At 45.7% G+C, this 26,151-nt stretch overlaps 2 protein-coding genes across 5 annotated transcripts in view; both read left to right on the top strand.

Annotated features, from left to right (window-relative positions):
* Positions 1-673, top strand: part of Vps8 (vacuolar protein sorting 8) — a 128,054-nt gene extending 127,381 nt beyond the window's left edge. The window contains exons 36-37 of one of the 2 annotated variants that reach the window (XM_089578363.1): positions 142-253; positions 414-673. In XM_089578363.1, the coding sequence (XP_089434489.1) occupies positions 142-253; positions 414-539 (238 nt within the window). In that variant the 3' untranslated portion in view covers positions 540-673. Of the gene's footprint in view, positions 1-141; positions 281-413 lie in introns of both variants that reach the window. The other variant, XM_089578362.1, reaches the window with a different exon arrangement.
* A 3,531-nt stretch (positions 674-4,204) lies between these two features.
* The window catches only part of LOC149349428 (nitric oxide-associated protein 1), a 59,647-nt gene continuing 37,700 nt past the window's right edge, over positions 4,205-26,151 (top strand). Inside the window, exons 1-4 of one of the 3 annotated variants that reach the window (XM_089578365.1) lie at positions 4,205-6,301; positions 9,314-9,610; positions 20,639-20,778; positions 23,196-23,333. In XM_089578365.1, the coding sequence (XP_089434491.1) occupies positions 5,212-6,301; positions 9,314-9,610; positions 20,639-20,778; positions 23,196-23,333 (1,665 nt within the window). In that variant the 5' untranslated portion in view covers positions 4,205-5,211. The remainder of the gene's footprint in view (positions 6,302-9,313; positions 9,611-20,638; positions 20,779-23,195; positions 23,334-26,151) is intronic. The other 2 variants (XM_089578366.1, XM_089578367.1) reach the window with 2 other exon arrangements.

Genomic DNA, 26,151 nt, shown 5'->3' with positions numbered 1-26,151 from the left:
TGCAATGGGGTAACTTTCCCTGCGTGCTGGCAGGTGGTGTGTCAGTGCTGTTTGTCTCCCACAGTGTGTTTTACCTGCTTGGTGGTGGATGAGAGAAAACAATAGATTGTTGCTGGTTGAGGTTGACTGTTGTGGATTCAGTTGCAGACACTGCTATCATGGAGCTTGCCTGGAGGCACTAGGCCCTGGTGAGCGGGCTTGCTGTCAGCTCTGCACGTCAAGGCCACCAGCCAGTGGACAGGGCCCCTCTCAGGTGCTTGGCTTCAGCCATGTTATTCTGGTAAACCTTTTGCTGGAGTAAGGGTATCTTGAATGAATGTACACTGTGCTTTCACAGTCCTGGATGAAATGGATCAAATTTCATGCATAACAGTGATTCTCGCAAGCCTGAAGTTGTCTGTTTTTACACCCAGGCTGTCTCTGCTAGAACGCCTCAAAACATGCCAGCTGCTCTGCACAAACTGCCAATGCAGCTCAAGGACAACCTGCAGCTGCGTTTGGCACCAGCGCGCCTTCCAGATATCAAGATAGATGCCTGAGGGGAAACCCCGGTCACGTCTTGCTGCAGCCCAGTGGTAGACCTAGGCCAGTGCTGGTCACCGTTTGCACTCCTATTCCCCACAGGGAGCTGTGATTGTACAGAACTGAGAAATTATAAAATATTATACCTTAACTTGGTGCTATTGTATCCACCACTACAAGCTAGCAGTCACTACAAGCTGCAAGCTAGAAGCCACCACGAGCTGAGTACTGCTGTTTCAAGGCAAGCGCTTGCAGAATTTGGTAAGTGGATAGTGCTGTGATAGGGTCGAACGAATGCTCTCGGGACGCTGGCCGCAAATGCACAGTACAGCTGAAGTCTGTGCCAGCACATGCCATAAAGCACTCATAACCCTACCAAAGCACAATCTGCACTCACTCGTGCAAAGCAAATGCAACAATTGAAAAATCGCAAGGCCAGCCAGCAAGAGATGATCACCTGCATTACCATGGATGTAAATGGCACTGAACTTGTGTTTAACTTGGTGTTTTCTTTATATTTTTCATTTCCATTTTGTGCTATAACTGCAAAACTGATATTTATGCCACATGTCGGCACTTCTTGTGCTCATACATAGTCAGAAATTGTGCTGCTATTGCTGCAAGCTTGTTGCAATTCCGTTAATGTTCACTCTGACAGAGGCTGGGCTTCAGTTTAAACATTAGTAACTCACTTGCTTTGAAGAAAGCTGTTGGAAGAGGCATTTTTCAATCCGTTCCACAACTTTTACACTGAAAATTTCATGCTAAAGTTATCGATAAACAAGTAAATTAATTAATTTCTGTGAGTTAACAGGTTAGGGGCTTATAACAAATGTACTGACCTGGTCAGCACAGCTGCTTACAGCCCTGCAAATGCAAATGCTTGGAACCATTTTATTTGCTGAATATATGTAGTAGGGTGTGTTCAGATAAGAACGGTAATTGAAGTCCCACGACGATTTTTTGTTTCCAATTAAATTTTTATATATGATGGGCACAGAGATAGAAAGCTTTTAGGAGGCTCAACTGCAGGCTCCTGCGGCTGGTGCAGGCTACCAGAAAACGTCATAGTGGAGGAGACGAAAGGAAGTCGGTCTCTGTGGCGCATGGTAGATGGTGCTCCTGCACGGTGTGCACTGCATGGTGCGGTTTCATGACAGAGGAGCCAGTCATCAACATCTTGGTCAGCAGTGTCACTGAAGAGGGAAGGGTCACGCTGCCGGATGACACCAGAACAAAGGACGGTGGTTGAACTGGCCGACGGTGTTGGGGCAGTCTCATCTGGCATGGTTGACACAGGCGACAGCGTACGGCTTCAGAGTTCCAGGTTGGTAGGGGATGTACCCCGCCAATTGTTGGGGTGCGTTTATTAGGCGTCCTCAAGAGACCGAACCGCTGTACGATCCGGCAGCGTAGACAGGCGTAGCCAGCATCAAGAGAGCGGGGCAACTTTGTCGTCGTCAGGCGCAGCGTAGTGTCGGTGCATGGCGGGAGCGGAACCCATCACAGTTGGCACACTACACAGCGAACAAAGAAAAAAACATGCCTAACGCCCGTCTTGAGGTGCCAGTTCATATGCACTTGGCTTCTTCTGCGGCGCCGAGCGACAACGGCAGTAGAATAGACGCTGCCTTCTGGTGCTGCGGAAGCGGACTTGATTTAGGTTTTATGTGCCTCCTTTTCTTCAAGCGCTTTTATTAGTTTTGCATCATTTTATAAGCGCCTGGTTGCAGTCGGGACCGGGCAGAACGTCCGAAATGCTTGGCATCAGCTGCTGCGCCATGCATTTGTAAATGGAGTTCACATTTCGCTTCTTAAAACAATTGTAGCTGCAGGCTGCCACGGACAGAGAAGAACCTTTATCTAGTTGTAACAGTGGCATCTTTTCCTGCAAAAAGTAGAGTTACGATTTGAAAGCTATTGCTACCTGGCAGTTTCGAAAAATGCCTTCTCGGGTACATCTACCACGCCTTCTTTATTTCAGTCACCTATTTTCGTTACTGAACATGATTGAATTGCAAATCATTGTATCAAAAATTATTACTGACTACCCTCTGATTTCATATTTCCGCCAAGCAATTTAATTCAGTGCCTCTCCCAGAATGTTTCAACCTCGTAGCTGAAAAAGAAACATGATTCGAACAAGCAGTCACAGCCTTTCATTGCAGTGCCAACGCCGCTGCACTGCACTCACTGTGGCTCCATTTAAAACCAGCGCCTGCAGCGTGTTGGCAGCGGCTCCACGGTGAGCAGCGCCATAGAGTTACTGCATATGCTACCAAAGTAACTATACAGTAACTCTACAGCGCCACGGTGAGCAGCGCCACGAACGGCGCTGCCTATCAGGCTATGCCTGATGATCATGAGTAGGGTTACTGTATATGCTACCAAAGGGAAAGGAGGATAGGAGAGGAGCTTGGATGGTCTGATCAGCCGTATTCGGCAGGCATTGTAAAATTAGCGGAGGCGCTGGCTGAGCAGACGAGGCTCCTTTCGAGCTGTGCGTAGTGGCATCGTGTCGTCTGCTAGTGTCGTCCCATTGCAATGCAATGGACTTTTGAAATGTCTTTCCCGAACAGGCAGGCATGAATGGCGAACAGACGAAATGCTAAGGGCAAAACGAAAATTTAAACTGAAAAACCGTGCTGATGTGCGATTCCGTGCACTGCCAAAGCGAAAAGCTGAATTCCGGGTCAAGGCCACGTTAGCCACAGTAGTTATGTGCTGCCTCTGGCTTCACTTTCGGGTACCCGATGCTTTAGTTCTATGAACGATGCGCCATCCAGTAGAGGCTTGGCAGGAAAGGGCAGGAGAAGGGCGTATTGTGCCCCTGTTGTGATATTCATTATTAAGCTCCATAGATTTCCTCCTTTTCACCCATCTGCATTCCTAGCCTGAACAATGAACTCTGCACCACCACAGCGCGGGTAGAAAAAGCCGTCTCTTTCCCTTTCCTGCCTAGCCTCTACTGTATTCATTACGCTGCTGCCTTGTAATGGTCTCTTGGGCTTCGTCAAGCTTTTGTGTAGCTTTTAGCCCAAGAGACCATCCAGTTTTCTGGAAAATAAAGATGTATTGTATTGTATTGCCAAAAAAAGTCTAGTTTTTATGGCAATATTGTATGGAAGATCAGAAAAAAAAATGGCTGAGGCTTAACGTGGTTAAGCCTGGAGAATGCGAAGCATCATCGTGTCGCGTAATTTGGAGGCGCACAACCACAGCGACGGCGCGAGGTGGGCCCCCGTTTCTCCACTGTCGTGACGTCATCGTGTCACGTGGTGTGACGTCATGTATCACGTGATTTGGAGGCGCACAACCACAGCGACGCCGCGAGGTGGGCCCCCGTTTCTCCACTGTCGTGACGTCATCGTGTCACGTGGTGTGATGTCATGTATCACGTGATTTGGAGGCGCACAGCGACGGCGCGAGGTGGGCCCCCGTTTCTCCACTGCCGTGACGTCATCGTGTCACGTGGTGTGGCATCATCGTGTCACGTGATTTGGAGGCGCACAACCACAGCGACGGCGCGAGGTGGGCCCCCGTTTCTCCACTGTCGTGACGTCATCGTGTCACGTGGTGTGACGTCATGTATCACGTGATTTGGAGGCACATAACCACGGTGAAGGGCTGAAGTGGTAGCTAAAGTAGTATGCTTCGCATAAAAAATTACGAGGAACTTTAGCGGCTAAAGTGGTGAAAGGCGAAAGCCTGAGTGGTGAATTCTGCTACGCGATTGTTCACTTCACATTCTCTTCATGCATTTTAGGAGTGGAACGCGACAGCGTGTTGTAGCGCTGCCAGGGAGTCCACGGAACGCCACCACCCGTTCGGCGCGATGCGTTGCCCTTTGAACGCAACGCTTTTTGAGGAAAGGAATCTCGGTGGACACCCGAACCGCACCGTACAGGAAGGGAGGAAGTGGAGTGAAAGAAGAAAGAGAAAGACGGGCCGTAATGAAGAAAATTAAAATTGTATTTGAGGAAAGGAAATTACGCAGTAACTGTTTCACATATCTCGGTGGACACCAGTCGAAAATTGTATTTGAGGAAAGGAAATTGCGCAGTAACTGTCTCGCATATTTCGGTGGACACCCGTCAAAATTCGCGCGCAGTGACATCATGACCATTTCGACCAATCTGAAAAGCGGACAAATTTGCTAACACGTCTTGGTCGCGACAGTAGAGCCATTAAAGATTTTCGCCTTAAAAGAATAGCAGCAGTGGCCTTAGCGACTTTAGCGTAACGGGCCGCCAGAAAGACAGCCGTGCGTAACCTCCTGTTCGTGCAGTGGAAACGCTAGGCCAAAAAAATAGAGGAGGTTATGGCTAGGCTCATCGGTTCATCGTGGGTTCATCGCTACGACTCTGTTCTGCTACGACTACTACGACTTTGCAGGTCGGGAGCTTCGCGAACGCGTTTGAATTTTAGCCCGGGTCTTGTTCTGGGCAACGTGTTCCTAAACCTCGTAATTTTACGTTGCGGTGGCTGTGCGGATTCAGCATAGAGCACACTGGCAACACTGAATTCTGGATTTACCCATGAGCCACCTTGAGTAAGCTCCATGTGCGAAATGTGCGCGAAGATGCAGTGGCTCTGCTGTAGCGAAGATGAACATTTGAGCTTTGAGTGCTACGAGATGCCGACCTTGTTGTGGTTGTGTTGAAAAAAATCCATCAGAGGCCTCTGAAGATGCGGCTGTGCACGAACTGCCACATCTCTCGCTACTTACTTGTGTCAAGAGCTGCGTTAAGCACACGCTTACGTTCACTTTCATCGCCGAGCAAGCGTTCGTTTAGCTCAGATGCGGAAGATGTGCCTATTTCCTACATGGGTCTTGGCTTCAACAAGGTGCGTCTAGCAAGACAAGTGTTACGAAGAGAACTACGAAAGGAAGAGCGTGGCAGTCCTTTGCCTGCTTTCTTTGCACAGCTTGTGGAATCGGATGCTGAGCAGTTACAGAAACTTTACCCCCAGCTTGCGAATTTTGTCAAGAAGGAGGTAACTGACGCTGCTCCCGAGACACGCGGGGAGCCAGAAAAGAAGTACCAGTTTCCTTTCCAGCAGTTCACGTCTAGCTCCTGCAAACCCTGTGCGACACATGAACTGACAGTTAATCAGTCATCGCATGAAAGAAATGAATCCGTGTCGAAGTACTTGCATGCCCTACAGTCAGCCATGCAAACGTTGGACATAAGTGAAGACCTAGAGGACATCCGTTCTGAAGTTTGGCGGGCCAATTATGGTAGTGCGGATGCTACAGTACCTCCCAGTCAGGTACCATGCGGTGGTTGTGGTGCCTTTCTGCACTGCAGTGACACAGCTATCCCCGGCTTCCTGCCAGCCGAGGTTTTCACGGGCCTGAGTGAGGACCAGCTCCGGCAGCGCTTGTGCCAGCGTTGCATTTTCCTGCAGCACTACAACACAGCTCTCAATGTAAAGGTCGACCAGGACGCATACAAGAGTGTCCTGGCGGAGGTTAGCCGGCGCAAGGCGCTTGTGTTGCTGCTGCTTGACCTAACTGACATGCCGTGTAGCATTTGGCCTGACCTTCCTGAGCTGCTGGGACCCAAGCAACCTGTATTGGCAGTTGCCAACAAGGTGGATTTGCTGCCCTGTGATGCACCAGGCTATTTGTCACGTGTCAAGGAGTGTGTGACACAGACACTCAAAGGTGCTGGCCTGAGCCATAATCTACGTGGTGTGTGCCTCATCAGCGCAAAGACAGGCTATGGAGTTGAGGACCTCATCACATGCCTCCATGACACCTGGCGCATGAAAGGTGCCTGATTTGTCCTTTTTTTTTTTCATGAACAGAGCATCTGTGCATGCTGTGTCACCGGGAGGGCCAATTCAAACTACGTGTTGCATTGAATGGGGTTGAAGTAGGGCAGTGTTTAATCTGCCAGCAATCGGGAGAATTTGTGCCGAAATTCTCCTGGTACTCGTCTCTGATTGGCTACAGAAAACCATGTCAGACTTCACCACAATAACTGATGTTCAATCAGATCAGTCAGGTCAGCTTTATTCAAACGGCTAGTAAAAAATACATGCGAATAATCTGGACCCTTAGCCTTCTCGGCTAGACTTGGGCCCATGCAGGAAGTGCAGAAAATAATTATAGCGAGACAACTCAGTATTACACACACAATTCATGTACAGCAGCTATGCGACAGTTATGTACAAAGAAAAGTGAAATACTCAAGAAATGATACAATATTTAGGTGGACAAAAACAAATAAGAAAAAGAATGAATGCATCCAAGAGAAACACTGATTTATAGCGGAGTCGAATATTGCTGGCTCCGAAAACAAATTTTTATTTCGGTGATTGACAATTGACCTATTTTTAAGTTAGCTGGCAGTTGGTTCCAAATTTTAGCACTGGCATAGGCAATAGTTTTTACCATACACGTTATTAACTACTGGAAGGCTAAAACGACAATTGAAAAAATATCTAGTTAGACGAGATGGATATACGAAAACAGATGATGATAGTGGGATGTTAGGGTTTTTGGTGTATGTATAACTGCACAAGCTAGCTTGAAATCCCGCATAGCAAAGTAATGTCTTGGTCACGAAAGAGTGGAGCGGATCTATCTGTGTGTTTACTATGTGGTTTTATACGAAGGGCTCTTTTTTTTAAAATTGCTATTTGATTTAATTGTTACACGTAAGCCACCCAAGACTCTACACAGTAAGTCATAGTCATATTTTGAAAAGGCAATAATACAAAATTTTTAATGTGGGAAGTGAGAAGAACATTCTAGCTTTTATTAGGACAAAGCAAGCCTGTCTCAATTTACTGCTTACACGAATTATGTGAGGATTAAAATTGAAAGCTGAATCTAGAGTTTCACCAAGATATACCTGTTGATCGACTCGTTCGAGGGGGTTTGCGCCTATTCGTAACTCATTTAAACTGCTTGAGTTTCTATATGGACCGGAGGAGATTGGTTTATGGTTTATTGGGGTTTAACGTCCCAAAGCAACTGAGGCTATGAGAGACGCCGTAGTGAAGGGCTCCGGAAATTTCGACCACCTGGGGTTCTTTAACGTGCACTGACATCGCACAGTACACGGGCCTCTAGAATTTCGCCTCCATCGAAATTCAGCCGCCGCGGCCGGGATCGAACCCGCGTCTTTCGGGCTAGCAGCCGAGCGCCGTAACCACTGAGCCACCGCGGCGGGGGCAGGACCGGAGAAGACAATGTACTTAGTCTTTAAGGTGTGTATTGGTAATTTATTTTGCAGAAACCACTGGCATATCAGAGAAAGATCACTATTAGCATGCCTTTTGACCATATTAGGTTCATGGCTACAGAAGAGAAGGGCTGTATCATCAGCATACATAATAGTTTGGGCATAATTCAGAGCATCTGGCAGATCATTTAAGTACAAAGAGAAGAGTAATGGTCCCAACACCGAGCCTGAGGCATGCCACACAGGATGGAATGAACGCTTGATACAGCTTTGTCTATTTTAACACATTGCTTGCAGGGAGAAAGATAGCTTTCGAAAAACTGCTTTACCTGACATCTGAATCCATACCGATCCAATTTTGATAGTAGTATATCATGGTTCACAGTGTCAAATGCTTTTTTAATATCAATAAAAATGCCAACTGCATACTTCTTGTTATTGAGAGAAGAGGAGTTAGGTGCTTTTACGGTCGTTGTTTAGGAAAGAAAGTGCTCTGGACATTCTCTGCCGCACCGCGGGTATAAATTTTCATTGACAGAAACCTGACGCTTCTTGGGTAGCAAGGCAGTCATCTCGAGGTAGTCTTCCTGTGAGCCAAATAACACTCATCAGTCGCGTTATGGTATTTTAGTGCATCGACCTTAAGAAATGAGTGCAGTTTACCGGGTGCATAGCAAAAATACGAAATGGGGAAGGCGAACAGTGTACACCATTTGAGGATTTGGTTAGAGGGCTCGAGACTTGGAGCTACGCTCGAAAAGTGGAACTCTACAGAATTTAGCTTTCTTTATTTGTCACATGTGGCACATTGTTCATTGTGTCCACTTTCGGCTGTGTCAAGCTGCATGGACTATTTAAGCTTAGCCCTGTTATTGCGTGCATGGAGCTCAGAAACAGCGCCGGTGCATCTCCTGAGTTCACTTCAGCGCTACAAAGTTCTCAGTAAAGAATGGCTGCAAGATGTTACAAAGGGACTGCTCTCAAGCTGTAGCCGATCACTGGCAAGAGCCGGGGCAGTCTGGCACTTCTTCTGGCAGCGGCGAAAGTCAAATGTGCTGGGGTTCTGAAAGGCATAGAAAAATAGTTTGCACAATGCCCTAAGTAGCCAGTCAGAGGTGAGTGCCGGGAAAATTTCAGCACAGAAATTCTCCTGGCTGCTGGCAGAATAGGCACTGCCTGGAAGTAATGAGGATATGAGTGTCTGTGTGCTCAGCCAGCTAGCTGCATAGGAATGGAGTTACCCCATGTGTCTTTTAGGTTGGGCCAGGGGCAGGTTAATGTAATTAATGGTACCATTCAAATTCCATTCTGCCTTTATGTATTTTCACTTCTTGTCATTGGTTCAGAAAATCTCATGCCCGTGCTATTGCTTGATGTGCTGATTTGAATTTGAATGTATTCATCGTTTTATCCTAGCCTTGTTGTAATGGTAAATCCCCCTTGGATACACATTCAATGAAGTGGACTGATGCCTTACCCAGCCGGTGGCCGTAGGGCATAGGGAGATAGATGTAGCTGACTTTTAATGCTCGGGATGGCATCATTGTAAGTGATGTGCCTGGTACAGCACGGACGTTGTCTTTATTGGACAGGTGACATCTATCTGGTGGGCTGCACCAATGTTGGGAAGTCAACCCTCTTCAACACACTGCTGCAATCTGACCTATGCCAGGAGCAAGCCACTGACCTAGTTCACCGAGCCACAACAAGCGTCTGGCCTGGCACAACACTGAATCTGCTGAAGTTTCCTGTGCTGCGACCCCGCGGTTGGGAGTTGCATCTGCGTTCACGGCGCCTTGCACGTGACAACTGGGCTCTTCACCAGGAGGTGCATCACCGTAGGAAATTGTACTCCTCAACCCTACGGCCTGAGTATGCCACCCTTATCGGTAAGCCTTCTTGTGGTTGGGGCTGTTGATAAGCCTGTTCTCGTATTGCCTATTCTTAGTGATTGTTGGCGGTCTTTTAACACGATAGCAATGAGGCTCCCGTTCTACAGAAAATCTGGCATAGTCATTGGCATTGTGAGTGAAAAATCTCCAGAGAAGCAGCCTAGGTGGGCCATCTAGGTCATGTGACCTTGTGGCATCATTGCAACCTGCTCACCGAATTGTGGGCAAACTGACCACTGTGGCAGGTGGCAGTTAAATGAATGATTGGTCGTGAGAGGTTGCTCGGTAAGAGCAACCTGGGTTGCACAGGCCCCACCGGTGGCAGCCATCCCAGTGCAGTGGCGCATCGCTTAACCGCTGCACCACTGCGCCAGGAGTGGTATGAGGACTCCCAGGGATCTGTGAATGTTAAGTAGAGAATGACAATGACCAATTCCACATATTGTGTGACTATTGTGTCCTTCGCACTTGTTTGTCTTCAGTGTGTGATTTGCGGATTCATAGTGACAGTTTTGGTGCACACATATGGTGGTCGCTTTTGCCACGCGTTTCTGTAATGGGGTGCAGTCGGATACAACTCAAGAATGAAGTGGTGAATGCCTCTCAAAGGAGGCCCTCCAGCCAATGACATCGTGCTTAATCCCCTTTCATCCGGTGGTGTGACACCACGAGGGATTAACCATGGATTAATGGGATTAACAGTGACGTCACAACAACTGGTCGACACCATTGTCTATAGGGCTTCCTTTGAGCGGAAATGGCTGCTTTGTTCTTGAGTTGTATGGGTGGGTAGTAGCTGGGCTATTTCATAGATGTCAAACAATAATTTTTAAAACTAGGCTTTTTGAGATAGACTTGGCCTCTGTGGCAGTGCAATACAAATGTTGGCATGCATCAGAAAGCAGCTGAATAATGTTAACTAAACTGGTCACCTAATTTTAATAGTTAACTTTTTAACTATTCCATTTAGGCATTTAAGCGCCTGTGTTGTTTTGTCTACCTTGTCGTTCGTCGTTAGTGCGGTAAACTTTTTCGTGTAGGCACTTGGTTGCAAGCAGAGATTTGTAGCCAGCCGTTAGTAACAGCCATATCACTCTAATATTGTGATAACGCAATCACTCTGGGTGTTGAGGCTCACCAAATTCGGCCACTACACACCCTTTTCGAAAAGCACGTTTCTTTGGTGCACATAAACCAACGTCTATCACTATTTGTCGCTCTGTGGTGCACGTCTCAGGTGACCTTCTCACGTCACACATATGGCCCACTGGTGTACTGTAGTCTAATACAACTCAAGAATGAAGCAGCAGACACCCTAAAAGAGGCAATCCAGCCAATGGTGTCGATCAGTTTTCATCATGCCGCGGTTAATCCAATTAAGCTAGGGTCTATTTCTTGTTCATCTGCCTCCCCCCACGATTTCGTGCTTGCGGGCCGAAGAGGATTGGTGCAAGGGGAGAGGAGGAGAATCGCTAATGCCATCAGCGGAAGGGGCTCCTCTAAGGGAGACCTGCTGCTCGTTCTTTAGTTGTATTCGACTAAAGGGCACCAATTGTGGCTTGTTGCAGTGTCATTTGAATACTCGCTGACTGATGCTAGGCCCTGCACAATAGCTTTTAATATGGCAGATTTATAAGGTTCCAAAGTGATTCGGGTTATGAGGGTCGCCACAGTGGAGGGCTCCAGATTATTTTGACCCCGTGGGGTTCACTGACGTGCACTGACATCGCGCAGTACACCGGCCTTTAGCATTTAGCCTCCATCAGAATGCAACCGCCGTGCCCGGGATCCAACTCGCATATTTTGGGTTTTAACCTTTTGCGGTCCTTTGTCAGGCCCCACCCGACAACGCGACTCGGCTGTAGCAGTCTGCTGTAAGGTGCCGCCCAACAAGCTTTTCCATTGTTGAATAGCGCCAGTTTTTTTTTGCCCTGAACAGTGCGTTATCTTTCAGACAATTATTAAACTAGATTTTTCTTGTGTTTGTATGTTTTTAGACTGGAGGGCAGCACATAAGTGCTTGGATCTTTGGCACGTGCAAGCGTTCTGTAGTTGTGTTTACCCACCAATGGCAGCATAGCATGGCTGCATTATCTCCTAGTGCTTTGTACAGCAAAAATCGCCAGCGATTTCACAGAATCAAGTTTTGGCAGCAGTGACGACGATGACTGCACTAAAGATGATGGCTCTGATGAAACGCAAGCATGAAGTGGTGGAGGAAGCTGTTTGTCTGGCTTCTGGAAGTTTCCATCGTAAACAGCGTCATTTTGATGAGAATGCAGCAGCTCAGAGAGGGTCTAAAGGAGCAGCGACACCTTAAGTACCGCTGCAACCTCATCAAACATCTGGTCAGTGATGTGAGGGCCCGTTCTAAAAAGCTGGGCCCTTCTGCACTTTTGGGCAGTGATGAAAGGCTTGATGGCAGGCCTCACTTCATATACAAGCTCTCTGGCCGAAGCAGCAAAAACTGCACGGTTTGTTGTGACCGAAAAACCGAAGGGGGTAGGAAGGAGACAATGTTTTTCTGCCAAACTTGCCGTCAAAATCCCGGACTACAACCGAGGGAATGCTTTATGTAGTTCGCACACTTCCAAAATACTGTTGAGAGGATTGGGAAGGTACAGAAAGCTCAAAAATAAACATTCGCTCAAGTGTTTTTGCGCAGGTGTCTTTTTTATTCGTGGCACGGAAAATGGGTAGAAGAGTTTCAGACGGGAATGGCCGCAAAGCGAGTAAAGGTTTCGGACCGTAAAGGGTTAATACAACAGTGTGCCACGTTGAAAGTAAGTTATCACACAATAACAAGCTGGTCGTTTTGGTGGTATCATGTGCAAGGTGTTCCCCGGAAGACTGAGTAATTTTCAAAAATAGGCTTTTTGAGATGAACTGATGATTCCATCACATGCAAAGAGTTGGTTGAGATCTGTGGAGATATTGAAACGCCATTGCCAGTTGGACAACTGAAGGAAAGAAGTTGTTCCGTCTTGGTGCACGGAGCTTCTTTGTCAAGGCTGCTGGTTGCTACCTTTTGAAACTGTGTGTTGCTGAGGAACTGCAAGTATCTTCACCGGAGTGCTATTTTACTGGACATTCGAGTAGTAGCCTTGAGAAACAAAGCACAACAATTGCCTGGAGTGCATCCTATCAAGTATCAATCCTGACACTTCTGTCAACTGAATCATTACATTGTGTCTTTAACCCCAGTGGGAGTGACGGGCCTTCTAAGTACCCTTCGGTGTACACTTTGTCAGCGCTATCTTTTCAGCGGCGCATCACAACACTGACATAAAAGGGGCTTTGGTGAAAATCATCATATGCTCCATGATCGTGGCAACCTGTCCCTATATGGTAAAAATGGTTTGCGCACCTTTTGGTCTCTTGCCAAGAGGTATGGTCCAGATATGGCAGTAATTAAATTGCTGTAATGCAATTACAGTAATGTAATTATTTTTATATATAATTTGTAATTTTTAATTAATTCCATTTCTCGGCTAGTAATTTTGTATTGTAATGAAGTACCTTGGCCAAGTAATTTTGCAGCAAATGTTATTAATTACTTTCAAAATTACTTTTTATTCAAAAATGTGCCACTGCCTTCTATGTGGGCAAAACTTTGGTCTCTAGTTCCCTCATGGGCACCTTGAAAGCAGGAGCAATCCGCTAAAAGCAAGAATGTCCGAGCCAGTGAAGTAGGCTGCTTACACCTGCGAAGCACGCAGGTGTAAGCCTCTGCCTCAGCGCCGTGTGCAGTGAAGGAGCTACGTAGCTTCTGGCACTGCATGCGCAAGCGCACACTCACTGTCGTGCTATTTTACGACTTTTGGTTTGCATCCCAGGATGAAAAAGCTTTTCACCATGTACAAAGCTTGGTTGCCATGAGCTGCATGAGCAGAGCTGCTATTCAGCATGAGGTCTTATTGTTACTTGCTCTAAATCACCGCTATCACTTTTATTGCTGTGCTGAGTGCCATCATTACCAGCAAAGAAATATCCATTATTTCTTCATTAGAAGGACTTCTTTTGCTCCCTGACGAGGCTACGAGCTTGTGTGCCACAAAATGTAGTACTAGTACCGCCATCTATTGGAAGCGTATCGAACATCCATCTGATAATCCATCATAACATGCCATCCCAAAATTGTTATAGAAAGTGTTAAAAGCCACAGGATATTGTTTCGACGGCTTTGGTAATATAGCTGATGAGAATGGAAAGTTGGGCTAGTTGGCAGCAGTATGTGTTGAAACGTGTGTAGCGCAGAGGACAAGAAGAAAAATGCTGCAATTGCTGCCCTATGTTCGACAAAAAAGTTTTAATATTTTGCCACTCAGATCAAAGAACCAGGGAGACAGTTCGGGTGTACGAAATAATGATGCAGCGAGACGTTTGTGTTAGCAAGCTATCTGTTGCCTTACATGGCAGTGAATTTGTGTGTCTGGACCAGTGAGCCATGTACCTTTGTTTCCTTTGCGATTTTCTCTTTCAGGTTTTTTAACCAATGTGCAGGTGTGATTTTTCACATGTAGTAGTCATATTTTCTGTGTAAATTTTAGTTGATAGTGCAGCGCTTGTGGTGTCTGCTTTTCTTCATGCCCTTTTCACTACCCACATACCCACATTGCAGTGTGTAGGTAATATAGCCCTCCTTCCCATAGCATTTGGAAGTCAGTCGGTTAGTTCAACTATGATCATAGGCCCCAGTAGGTGCATGCTTTTTGTGGGGAGAAAAAGGCTTGGTAATTGCCTTTCAAAATGTAATGTGCCTCATAATACTAGCTAGAGTGGAGAGTGAGAATCACTTTGTTAAAGAGTGGCAGATCGCATCATAGGCATAGAACATCAGAGAAATGGATTGGTGGCGATTAGGTTGCAAATGCTACTTGTCAGTAAAAGGCGCTGCTTTCTATTCAAGACATTGAGGGCCTGCAGCAGCAGAGGCTGAGCCCGTTTTCAACTGAACGTGCACTGAGGATTCTACCTACTGCATCCATGGATGGCTACAGAGTGAAAACGACTCATGAAGAGTGTAGAAGACTTTTTGGGAGGGGGGGTTATCTTGGTAAAGGGGCAGAAATGCCACTTGTACTTTGTTATGCCGTCTATGATGTTTTAACAAACTGAAAGACAGGCAGGCATAATAAATGTTACTTTTAAATAACTTTACTTAGCTGCTGTCATCATCCTCATCATCAGCCTGATTACACCCACTGCAAGACAAAGGCCTCTCCCATATCTCTCCAATTAACCCTATTAGCTATGCTGTGCAAGGCAGCAAATATGAAAGAATCATGGACATGCGTAGTATGTTGAGAAAGGCTAAGCTTCATGTCAGACAAGTGTACAGTCGATCCCAGATATATAATTGAACTTGAAGGCAATCACTTAATAACCTGTTATATTCAGGGGTTAAAAAGGGCATGGTCGCTGAGAAGGAATCTTCAGGATACTTGCTGAACCAAGAGACAGTCTTTGTTTAGCACAGACAAATGGATGTCAATGGAGCAAATGCAGTGGGGTTAGTTTGGCATGTTAGGACATAAAACAGAGCCCGTATAAAAAGGAATAAAGTTCAATGAGGTAACAATATTCTCGTTGTTAAGCAAAATTCTGAATTCTTCATTTTTTGTGTTGCACACTAAGGGGACTACTTATGCATGTGTCTGAACCCTGCAAGTGAGAAAACTAATCTTGGATGAGAAGAGCTAGGTGGCTTAGTTGTTTATGTGCGTGATGTTTATTTTTGTAATGCAATATTCTTCTGGCATTTTGCATATAGTTACATCTTTAATTCTTCTCATTATCTAACTTAGCGGTAGTTTATAGCTGCATGCACTATACTACACTAGTCAATACGTGCCTTCTTAATTCTTTAGGGATGGTTGATGTTCTTTTGTCTGCTTATTGAGGCAATATTTGCTTTGGCTGTGTAGGCCTTGACAGAGGTTGGGGTAAACTCCTGTGTATATTTATAATAATTGGTTATCAGGAAAGTAAAGGCATAATAAGCATCTCATTCAGGGTGGACACCTGAACCGCAGCAATGGCCGGTCATTTGAGCATCTGCCTTGCATGCGGTTCAATCCCCAGTGCCGCCGGGTACCCACCAGTGATACAGTGGGTACACAAGCTTTCCCCTGGCCTGGTGCTCAGCTTATCTATGGTGAAATGCTTGGGAAGTGAGTCTTTGACCCCACCTTGAGTAGACAAAGAAACCTTGCGCCATGGCGCTCTTTGGCCACAGGTGCCCATGCACCATAAAAAGTCAGCATCATCATCATGGTGGACACCTGAACCACGCTGTAAGGTAATGGAAGGAGGATGGGGTTAAAGGATGCAGAGAGAAACGGTCACTACTATAGTGAAGAGCTCCAGATTATTATTGACCACCGGCAAGCTTCTTGAATGTGCATTGACATTGCACGGCATATAGGTACCTTTTGTATTTTGCCTCCATCAGTACCTTCATGGCTGGGATTTGATCCTGTGACCTCATGCTCAGCAGCAAACTTTCAAGCACTAGATTGCAGAGTTGAATCTCGGCTGTAATGGCTGCATTTGGTTTGGAATATTTGTATTCGCAACCATGCTTCTTGAATTCGTCTCTTGAAATCATCTAGTGAGCCGTTGAAAGTTGGTGACACCCACGGGCTGCTGCAGGATGATCGGGGTCTACGTCTGTGGCGGGCTCATGGTAGACGTTGAAGCTTGTTCGCTGTGAGGTGCGCTTCAGCAGGGTCCCGAACTCCGGTAGTTCCTCTTGCAGATGTCAGCTGGCTCGATGGACTGGTGACAGGTCCTCCAGGGAGAGACGACGAAGGCTGGCATAACAGATTGCAGGTTGCATTGGTACATGGACTGCTACCCAGCACCTTTATCAAATGTCACGTGGTGGTGACGACATTCCGGCAGTCAGGAAAATGGCGAAAAGACCATCCAAAAGAAACTGTTTATCGGGCTGACCTTCGCCCACAAGAACTGATAGCATACTGCTGTGGCACCACGAGGACAGGGACGGAGACAGAATTGTGTCCCTGTTCTCGTGGTGCCACAGCAGTATGAATTCGTACCAACTTGCCCAATTCTCAACCCTTTTGAACTGATAGCAATTCATATGCTCTGTGGTCATCAAACAGAATGCTGCCTCACTTGGTCGCACTCATTTTAAAGCTGGCTAAGAACTTTTGACATAAAGTGCCGAAAGCAGTATAACTATCTTGAACATTGTAGAAGCAGTTGCATGTGGATGAGATCATTTGAGATAAAACTGGTCACATCTCGCGTCACAACCTAAGTGATAAAGCTGAGTGCTGGCGGCTGTCAGTGCGAGCAAACAAAAGTACAAAGCTTTGTGGCATTACTAACTGCCCGGCCGAGAGTAAGAACCGCCGATTTCAAAATGTGATTTGATGGCCCTGGTTAGCACGGGACCAGACTTCTCCGTCATCAGAGTAGCCTTCGCCACCCACATAAAGTAAGTCACAACAGCTTGGGACGGCCAGCAAATCCGCACTGCTGGAGGCCACCTTATTATGAGTGTAGACAGCGCAAAAAAGACAGGGATGTAGGAAGAACACCGAGACGTGCACAGACTTTCGACTGAAGCTTTATTGCTTGGCTTGCGAAAATGTGTTCATCGGGCACAACTGACAAAAGAAAAATATGACTACAATCACATGAACAAATATATGCTAACAACTGTTGGAGGTAACAACAATGGCGTCATTATCTTGTGTCCAAAAACCTTATTTCTCGTGCTGTTAATGCCAATGGAGCACTACTGACACATGCGTCCTCGATCCTCGCAATTTCCATGGATTCTAGAATTTCGCGGGTAAGCTGATTATGATGTCTACTTATCACTCTTGTTTGGGCGCAGTGCAGCGTGAAATCATTACAGTCCCTGTAGTGAATGCCCAGGTGCCCTTTCACCGTTTCGAATACATTGTTGGGATGCTCCTTGAGGCGCTCATTGAGTCATCGTCCCGTTTGCCCAACATATTTTTTACTGCATGATAGTGGAATTGAGTAAAAAAACGCCTTCTTGACGAGGTACAAATTGATTTTGGTGTCTTATGGAGCATCGTTATGCAATGAATGTAGCATTATCGACCTTCTTGCAAATCTTCCCCAGCTTGTCAGGGACTGAAAAGACAACTTTAACGTTAACTCAATTCCCTATCTTTTTCAGTTTGTGTGAGAGGCTGTGAATGTACGGAACTACTGTTACTTTTTTTCTGAATGGTTGCGGATGGTGCCTCATTCTTATTCGCTTTATGCGACTTTAAACTGGAAAGAATAGATTCTGCTATTGCGATGAGCAACTGCTTAGGATAACCGGCCCTCACTAGGTGATGTGTCTGATAACTGTCGCTTTCTTTGATGGAATGGATGGATAGTTTTTTAAGTGCATTAATATAACAGGACTTGGCTATAGCTCGTTTTACTAGTTTAGAATGTGGTGATGCAAATGGTAGCAACGGTTTGCTGTTACATGGTTCATATGTCCAGCATGTATGACTAGGCAAAAAAAGACAGCTTGAGGTCCAGGAACCTGACCGCTTTATCTTTAGGAAATTCACAGGTTAATTAAAGCAGATGAAGGCACTCTTCAAAATTACTTTGGATCTGGGGTATAGTTTCTTCGAAGTCATAAACGTCGGAGTCCATCAGGACAAGAAAATCGTCTACGAAACGGAAGCATTGCACAACCTTTGATCCTTCTAATTGACTTCTAAGCTTCCTGTCTTTTTGTGCTAGAAGTAGATCGCTTAGCACAGGTGCAATACATGCTCCTGTGCATACCCCTTGTTTTTACAGGTAGAGGTGGCGAAGGTAGATGCTAGGCACAATTGTAACAATTCTAAAAAATTCCTCACACACAGGCCTGTCTCGTTTTGGAATGCCACAACACCTTGCCAGTCAGTACAACCTTCTATGCACGAAAGGAGCTCATTTGTGGTAGCGAGTAGTACAAATCTTTAACATCAAACGAGCAGGCCATTAGACTTTTGTTCTTGTGCACTTCCAAAGACTTGATTACATGTTCTGAATTTTTACCTGGCACGGGTTGTCTAAGTTGAAGGAGTTTAAAATCTTCTTTAAATATGTTGCCACAGGGCTTTGCCACTTATGCATTACCAACTCGCTTAAGCGTCTGTTTTAGCCGCCCTATTATGCAATCAGGGCGATGGACCGTACACATGGTGGTCAACGGACGCACCTGTCCCACAGCCTTTATAAAGTCTTGCAGCAGTGTTCCCATGGTGTGATTTTTAGTATGGACTTCCTGAGTGAACATGGAGCTGTCATCGATCTTCAGTCGAAGCTCATCACGGTTTCGATGAAGAAACTGAAGCATCATATTGTTCTGAATGACGTTGATGAAAAAGTGAGTGTCCCACCCTGGTCACATGTCATCGTCCTGGTGGGTGCCAGAGATATCAAGATCGTTGAAGCCATCATTGAGGGAAACACCCATTTGTTCTTGGACGGAGGACTCAGCATCGCAAGTGGCATTGCTTTTTCCGGAATGGAGAAGCTGAGGTGTTGGTGATGAACTTCAGTGATGAATACCGACATCTCATCGAAGGCACAACGATTGCTTTTCTGGGTGAACCAGCAGACATTCGAGATGTCTTCACCCTCCCCAACCAACCTGTTGAAAGCTTACCTAACCAAGACCATAAGCCCACTTTCAACATCAACCCAGCACTACCTGGAACAGCGAAGGCCAGATCCGCATTCTTCAAAGTTACAGCAAGTGCTTTTCGTTGTCGTTGAAGGTTCGAAAAACGCTGATTGCCAAGCACCGCATTATAGGTGACGGGCATGTCTGACCTCTCTCATTTGTCCAACAGGAGAAGACTGACAAAATTGAAAGTAAAAATCTTCCTGCTAGTGGATTGAAACTCGTGACGTGTTTACCAAAAAGGATAGGTTGCCAAGATTTTGAAGTGAATGGTGGTTTCACGTAGCCTCCGGGATCCACTGCCAACAATTGATGTCAATGTACACATTGTAAAATCAGCTGGTGGTGGCAACACCTGTATTTAATTTCCGCATCTTTTCTAGCTTATAATAACTCTGTTTTCTCACAGAGTGATAGAAAGCAACTTGTCCTCAGTGTTCTCCAAAAAGTGTTTTGCTGTATCCTGCACTTGCTGCTAGCTCCCACCTGCCTTCACATTCTTTTTCATTTCTTCATTATACTTGCACAGCAGCTCTTAATGCGAATCCTTCAGTATCATGACTGGCAAGCGCTAATGGGAGCAGACCAATAGGGAAAGCAGGCTGAGAAAATGGAGTGGGTTACCTGCTTTATATATAGCAGTAATTAGTAGATGCAGGATGTGATTTGTGCACATGAGACGAGCGAAAGAAAATGTGCAATGCAGTTATTGTATGTAGTGTCATGAGCATCTTGGCACGGCTAGTGAATATTTTTGGATTCCAGCACAGTAGAAATGATAAAAGAGTGGGAAAGTCTTTGGGGTCCTAAGGACGACGTTTTGATTAGTGTTAACTCCACTCATACCAATTGACTTTGAAAAATCCATGCATTGGCCATGTTGGTTGGTTGCTTTGGCATTCGGCTGCTGTGCGTTTTGTTGGAGGCAAAATGCTCAGTCAGGTGGTCGAGACTAATCCAGAGCTCTCCACTGTGGCACCCTCATGGCCCCCATGTGCAGCTTTGGTACGTTAAATGCCACATGTGGTACAGTATGAAAAATCCGTGCACTGTGTATATTCAGTGAATTTTCAATTTTGATAAAAAGGTGTTTTGGAGCTTTGCTTAAGCATCTCCAAAGCTGTTCAGGAAACTTTTTTGTTGTGCGATTTTTATATGTGTTAGAAGAGGACATTAAAAGATGCAATGCAAAGACTTTCACTTGGCATCTGAGATGGCCGCACTCAATGAGTGCATGTTGAATCATCTGTGTGACGTTCTTGAAGTTAAGTAATGGTTGTATTGCTTTTGTCCAGAATAAAAAAATGCTTTGTTTTCTTGCATTTTTTTTTTAATTGCAGGGCGAATTGGTATGACATTTAAAAAGGAAAGCCCAGAGTCAGACCTAGGAGTTCGAAACAGGCCTTTTGAACTGGATGAATCCAAACTGAAAGGAACGCATTTTTGCTATGACACTCCAGGAGCTGTCTACAAGGACCAGGTATGTATGCAGCGGCTAACTGGTACTAATGCTTTTCTTTAAGCCCTGTCCATGCAGGCTTTTCCCGAGTACTTTCTAGCAGGCCCACTGATGTTTGTGCATCTGGTGACTCAAGACCATGGTTTTGTTGCTCGGTGATGTCATCATTTACAGTGCAAATTGAGGTCTGTTCCCGCTACACAAAACACTGCTCCGGACTCAAGATAACGTGCTGGAGTGTGGAGCAGCCAGTGCCACCTGGTGAACAATCGTGGGTACAAGGGCTTGTGTTGAAGATGAACGTTGTGCAGCGAATTAGTACTCTCACTCAATGCCATCACACTGCCACTGTTTGTTCATTAGCTGCATGTGTGAGTAAAACTCAATCCTACAGCGCTACTGGGCAGGCTATTGTGTATTTGAGTACATTGGTAGCCTTTTTCGTCTTTGATATGTCATCATCAGCTTGACTACGCCTACCGCAGGACAAAGGCCTCTCCCAGATCTCCTGTTAACCCTGTCTTGTGCCCTCTGCGGCCACCTTATGCCCGCAGACTTCTTCTTCTCATCCACCCACCTAACTTTCTGCTGCCCTCTGCTATGCCTGCTCTCTCTTGTAATGTGGTGAGAGGCAATTCATCTGCGTGCCGTGCACACCGACGTTTACAAGTACTAGCACTAAACTAAGGATTCGAATGAAGTCTGCTAGTATGTATGGCAGCAGAGACGGAAAATCAGCTTTCACCATCTGTGGTTTTGCAGCACAGGGCATTGTTTATGCATGTACAAATGAGCTGAGATAGCATCATCATAGTGGCATTGATGGGAAGTGCTAATTCACCATGTGACAATCAATTGTGCTGACTGCTTAAAGCTGCATGTTCTATTGTTGATGTTCGGTTCTGAACCTGATGCAGTAGTATGTGGCCATGCCCGATGCTAAGTATGTGACTTCTGTTAGACCTTTACTCTTTCCCAACCATGGAAAAAATAGCTGTATTTCGTGTTCTTTTTAAAATTTTTGTGCCCAAGAACTATGTGGTTTAAAATATAATGTAAATCAATATAAAGCCATTTAAACACATGCTTTAATAATATGAGCTTCATTAAAGTGTTTTATGTATTATTATCTAATGCCATTTGCAAAATAATGATAAAATTTGATAAATATTTGCATAGATATGCTTGTATCCAAAGAAAAAAAAAATTGAAAGAAACTTTGAAAAAATGCCTGCCTGTTCAATATCAAATACTTTTGGGGAAGTCAAAGTTTTAGCTTGCACAGTTTCCTGGATAGAAAACAATCTCTTTAGTCCTGATAATTTGGCATGGCATTGTGCCAAACAGTTAGGCAAACCCTTCGCTGCACAGGCTGTACCAAATCCTGCTCAGCTGATGTGAAAACCGTGCAAACAAGACAAATAACATTGGTTAATGTGAATACCCTTTTCAAAATGGCTGCTGAGTCAAGCAAAGCTGGTCCGAATACGAAACTAACCGAGGCATATGCATCGTTGACCTGGGCTGGTTTCTCCAGTCTTCTTCACAGTATCAACCGTAAGTGCAGCTGAATCACGAGATTTGCCACATTTCAGGGCACATGCCACACTGGCGGCTACGGCCATTCTCAACAACTGTGCTTGGCTGTTTTCACGAGTGGTCCAAAGATAGCTTAGAATCTGTCAGTGGGAACCTGTCGAGATCATTGTTCCTGAAAGTGTTGCAAACTGCATCAGTTGCTTTATTAAATAAATACTCGTGTGACACCACTAGAGCAGGGGAGAACAAGGGGAGGGAAGGAAGTGTCTTCCCCTGGGCAGGTGTAGTCGTCATTGGCAGGGGTTTTGCCAGCTCTGAGGAGGAAAGACCGGAGTGGCAGAGCTTTTGTGTATGCAGGGATGCTGTGAAGGAAGCCAGGTTAACCTGGCAAAGAATGCAAAAAGCGCATGCACAGCAGCAGCTGAATGGAAGACGGACAGGTGGTGATAGAAGGATGAAACAAGAGAGGGAAGGGGTTAAGAAGAAAGGATCGATGACAAACGAAAACAGCTGGTCAGCTGTTGAGCCACTACAAACAACTTTTCTGAGGGAAGGTGCTGCAAAAGGAAGGATTTCCAGTTTATTTGCTGGAGGTTCAAGCGTGGTTTTCTTAGTGTCTGGCTTGCTCAGAAGATAGTGGGAACACTAATTGGGCCCTCTCATTCGTGATGCTTCCATGGGAGCGCAGAGGCCTAGACCAGCTTCACAGGGCTCCGTGTAGGCATCCAGATGGAGCTATAGTTGCACTGAACTGTGGGGAAAGGGGGAGCTAGTTCCATCTTTCCAGCTGCTGGATTGCCGCATGCAGGTAGGATGTCTACCCGGCATGAAAGTACCGTCTTTGTTGTCATGATTTTGCGGGAGACAAACTGAGGCCCTAGTGAACTTGTGATGTGCAGATCTTGGACCTGCTGACATTGGAGGAGCTGCTCCTGCTGCTGCCTCGTGAGATGATCACTCCACGTACCATTTTGCTGCGATGCAACCAAAGCCTCCTCCTCACAGGCCTGGCACGACTTGACCTGCTCGATGTGCCGGTTAGTGAATATTTTGCAGCACTCATTACATCTGTCACAAAGAAAACTTACAAACAGTACATGCTGTTGTGATGTTGAACCTTGCTGTATTGCACACGGATATTACAAATTATTGGCTATTTTAACTCCTCCAAATTATTTTTAACAAAATGTCTAATTTTTATTTATTATACCGAGCACGGTTGGTCATAAAAAGGATGTGTCGAATTCCCCAGTGCGAAGTGTGGCTTACTCTGATGGCAGGTGTCAGGCTTTGGCGCAAAGCACAGATAGATTCTGGTGGTGCGGCAAGCACATTCACATCATGACTTGTGCTTGCTTTTTATCTCACTCGCACCAGCACCACCATAAAATATTTAGCGAAATGGACGGTTGTAGCCTTACGGTAACTGTCCTGTGGTGCGGCTGTTTCAGTTGTGTCAGCAGACATGTAGGTGGTGAAAATGCCAGTAGCTTTTGTTCTGGTGCACCATTTTCAAATCAGATCAAATCAAACTTCATTTTTCATGTATGCTCAGGCACATGAAAGGGCTGCGGGATAAATGCTGCCCTTTGGAAGCTTGACAGGCCTGTTAACCCAGTTGTTTGAACAGCAGTAGGTATATAATATGAATGGAGATTACACGAGATAGCACACATTGCAGGAATGACATACAATCTAGTGTGATGACAAAGGAAAAAAAAAGAAAAAATTACAGTAGGCCAACAGAAGAGACATTATGCAGCTACAAATCCCACATCAAACAATATAAACATCGAATTTCACGATAAGAGAGATCATCTATATTTATGTTATTCATTAGGTAATTATTTAACACTGAAGGTAACATATAGCGCAGCCGTTGTTTGCCGGAACTGAGACGAATCGTTGGCATAACCCATTCTTCTGGAGATCATGTTGGATAATGCGTTGTTTTAGGGTGTAGTAGTGCAAAAGTTTGAAGATTAGATAGATTATTCTGTACCTCAGGCTTAAATTTCACTGTGAGACGGTATTTGTATAGATGAGATATCTTTATTATGTGAGACTTAGAGAAAAGATTCCTGGTAGTAGATCCATATACTTTATTGTAGATTCCACGCGACACTGCTGTAATCTGGGGATGCCTCCCTAGCTGGCGTTTGACCTGCTGCAGTTGTATGCTAGGCAGGGAAGGTAACCTACTGGCATTTGGTGTTGTTTTTTGTGGCCACCCAAAATTACCGCGAATGCCTTCAAAACAGCACTAAAACTTTGGGGAAAGGTCTCTCCTGCTGTCTATAGTAATCATTGCCTGATTTGCAATCCCTTCACTCACTAAATTTTGCTGCTCTTGAACTTGAGCTATATCGAAGTATTTTGCAAGTTTTTACCTGTTTGCTGTAACAAGGTTTGGCTGTCTGCTAGATAGCATGGGATGGCACTGTCTACTATGTTTGGGTGTTGTAGCTTTTCTGCAAATGTGTCACATCTGGCTTGATTGTGCACATGGCATGCATCTCCTTTCAACAAATAATTTAAGGACACGGATATACTTGTTAACAGTTCGCTGACCACCTTCTGGTCGAAAATATTTTCTAAGTCTTCGGTTGTGTCTCCACAACATGTGGCCGCAAACATTTTTTTAAAAGAATCATTAATAGCAGAGTTACAGGCATCGCAATCAAGCTACTTCGCCACAGTCCTCTCCTTCTGTTCCTTCTCTGAGATTTTGCCCTTTCCCACCTGCCCTTTTCCTCTGGTGTACATCACGAGGGGGGGGGGGGGGGGGGGGGATATGGATGGCAGGGGCTCCTCAGGGTGTTTCATTGCACTTATTTTTTTCTTTGTCCTTCCTAGCCCCAGTTGTGTTTTGCTTGTAGATACGGCTCAAGGCAAAATCCTTTCGTAATTTGTACCGAATCGGGGTTAACTCCAGTCGCTGTGTGCACATCCAACAACGAAACAGCAGTGAGGCATTTTCTTCGCACACTCAATGATCGAGTAACCTGATCAGCTCGACCACCACAACATGTTAGCAAGCGCACCCTTTCATATATGTGCTTGTTTTCGTCAGTGCCATCCCTAGTTAGCATGCGTCCTTTTCATGCCTGTATGTGTTCCGGCGTCCAGCAATGAACACGCAGCGTTGAAGCAGCGAAAGAAAGAACGTTTATTTGTGATCGCTTGCCGACGTATATAGCCTAGGTGTCTGCATGATAAAAGTCACATGATACAGCGATCAAGCCCAGCAGAGGGCCCATGCGAAGAGCGCATGCGCGGCTGATACGATACAGTATGTTTGTTTACGTGAGGCCCCTCCACAGCTTTATGACTGGAGGGGCAGCAGTCTCTTTTGTTCGAAACGCACGGCAGAGCGCAGACCCGGGAGCCATCTGGCATTTCCTTCGAGAGCAAACCTGTGCACATGTGTGCTTTTCTGTGTGAGTGTGTTACTTCTGTGTGTTTCTGTCTTTTCTCTGTTCTTGAGCTTCGTGGCTTTCAACGCAACTGAGAAAAACCAGCACAGCTGTGCTGTAGATTAGAAAGATGAGCGAGAAGCAATGTGTGTGTGGAGCGGTCGAGTGTGTGAAGGAGGCGAAGGCTATACGACACGGCACAACACGCAGAACACAACACCTTGAAGCATACATGAAAGGGGACAAGAAACTGAAAACCTTGTTTTTGTGGGCTTGTATGCGTGTGAAAATGAAAGGTGTGACGGAAAGCACGTGCGTAACAAGCAGGCGGCACGACGCGTCAGCTTTGTCCACCTGTCATCCGTCAGTCAGAATGACAGAACGATGGAATGTCTTTCGCAAAGGTTTGGTGGATGACGTCACCCGCGAGGCTTGGGAT

The sequence above is a fragment of the Amblyomma mixtum genome, chromosome 3 (genome assembly GCF_055824585.1).
Source record: "Amblyomma mixtum isolate Tamu chromosome 3, ASM5582458v1, whole genome shotgun sequence".
Lineage (NCBI taxonomy): Eukaryota > Metazoa > Arthropoda > Arachnida > Ixodida > Ixodidae > Amblyomma > Amblyomma mixtum.
The sequence above is the reverse complement of the archived record's forward strand: the minus strand, read 5'-3'. Positions and strand labels throughout refer to the sequence as shown.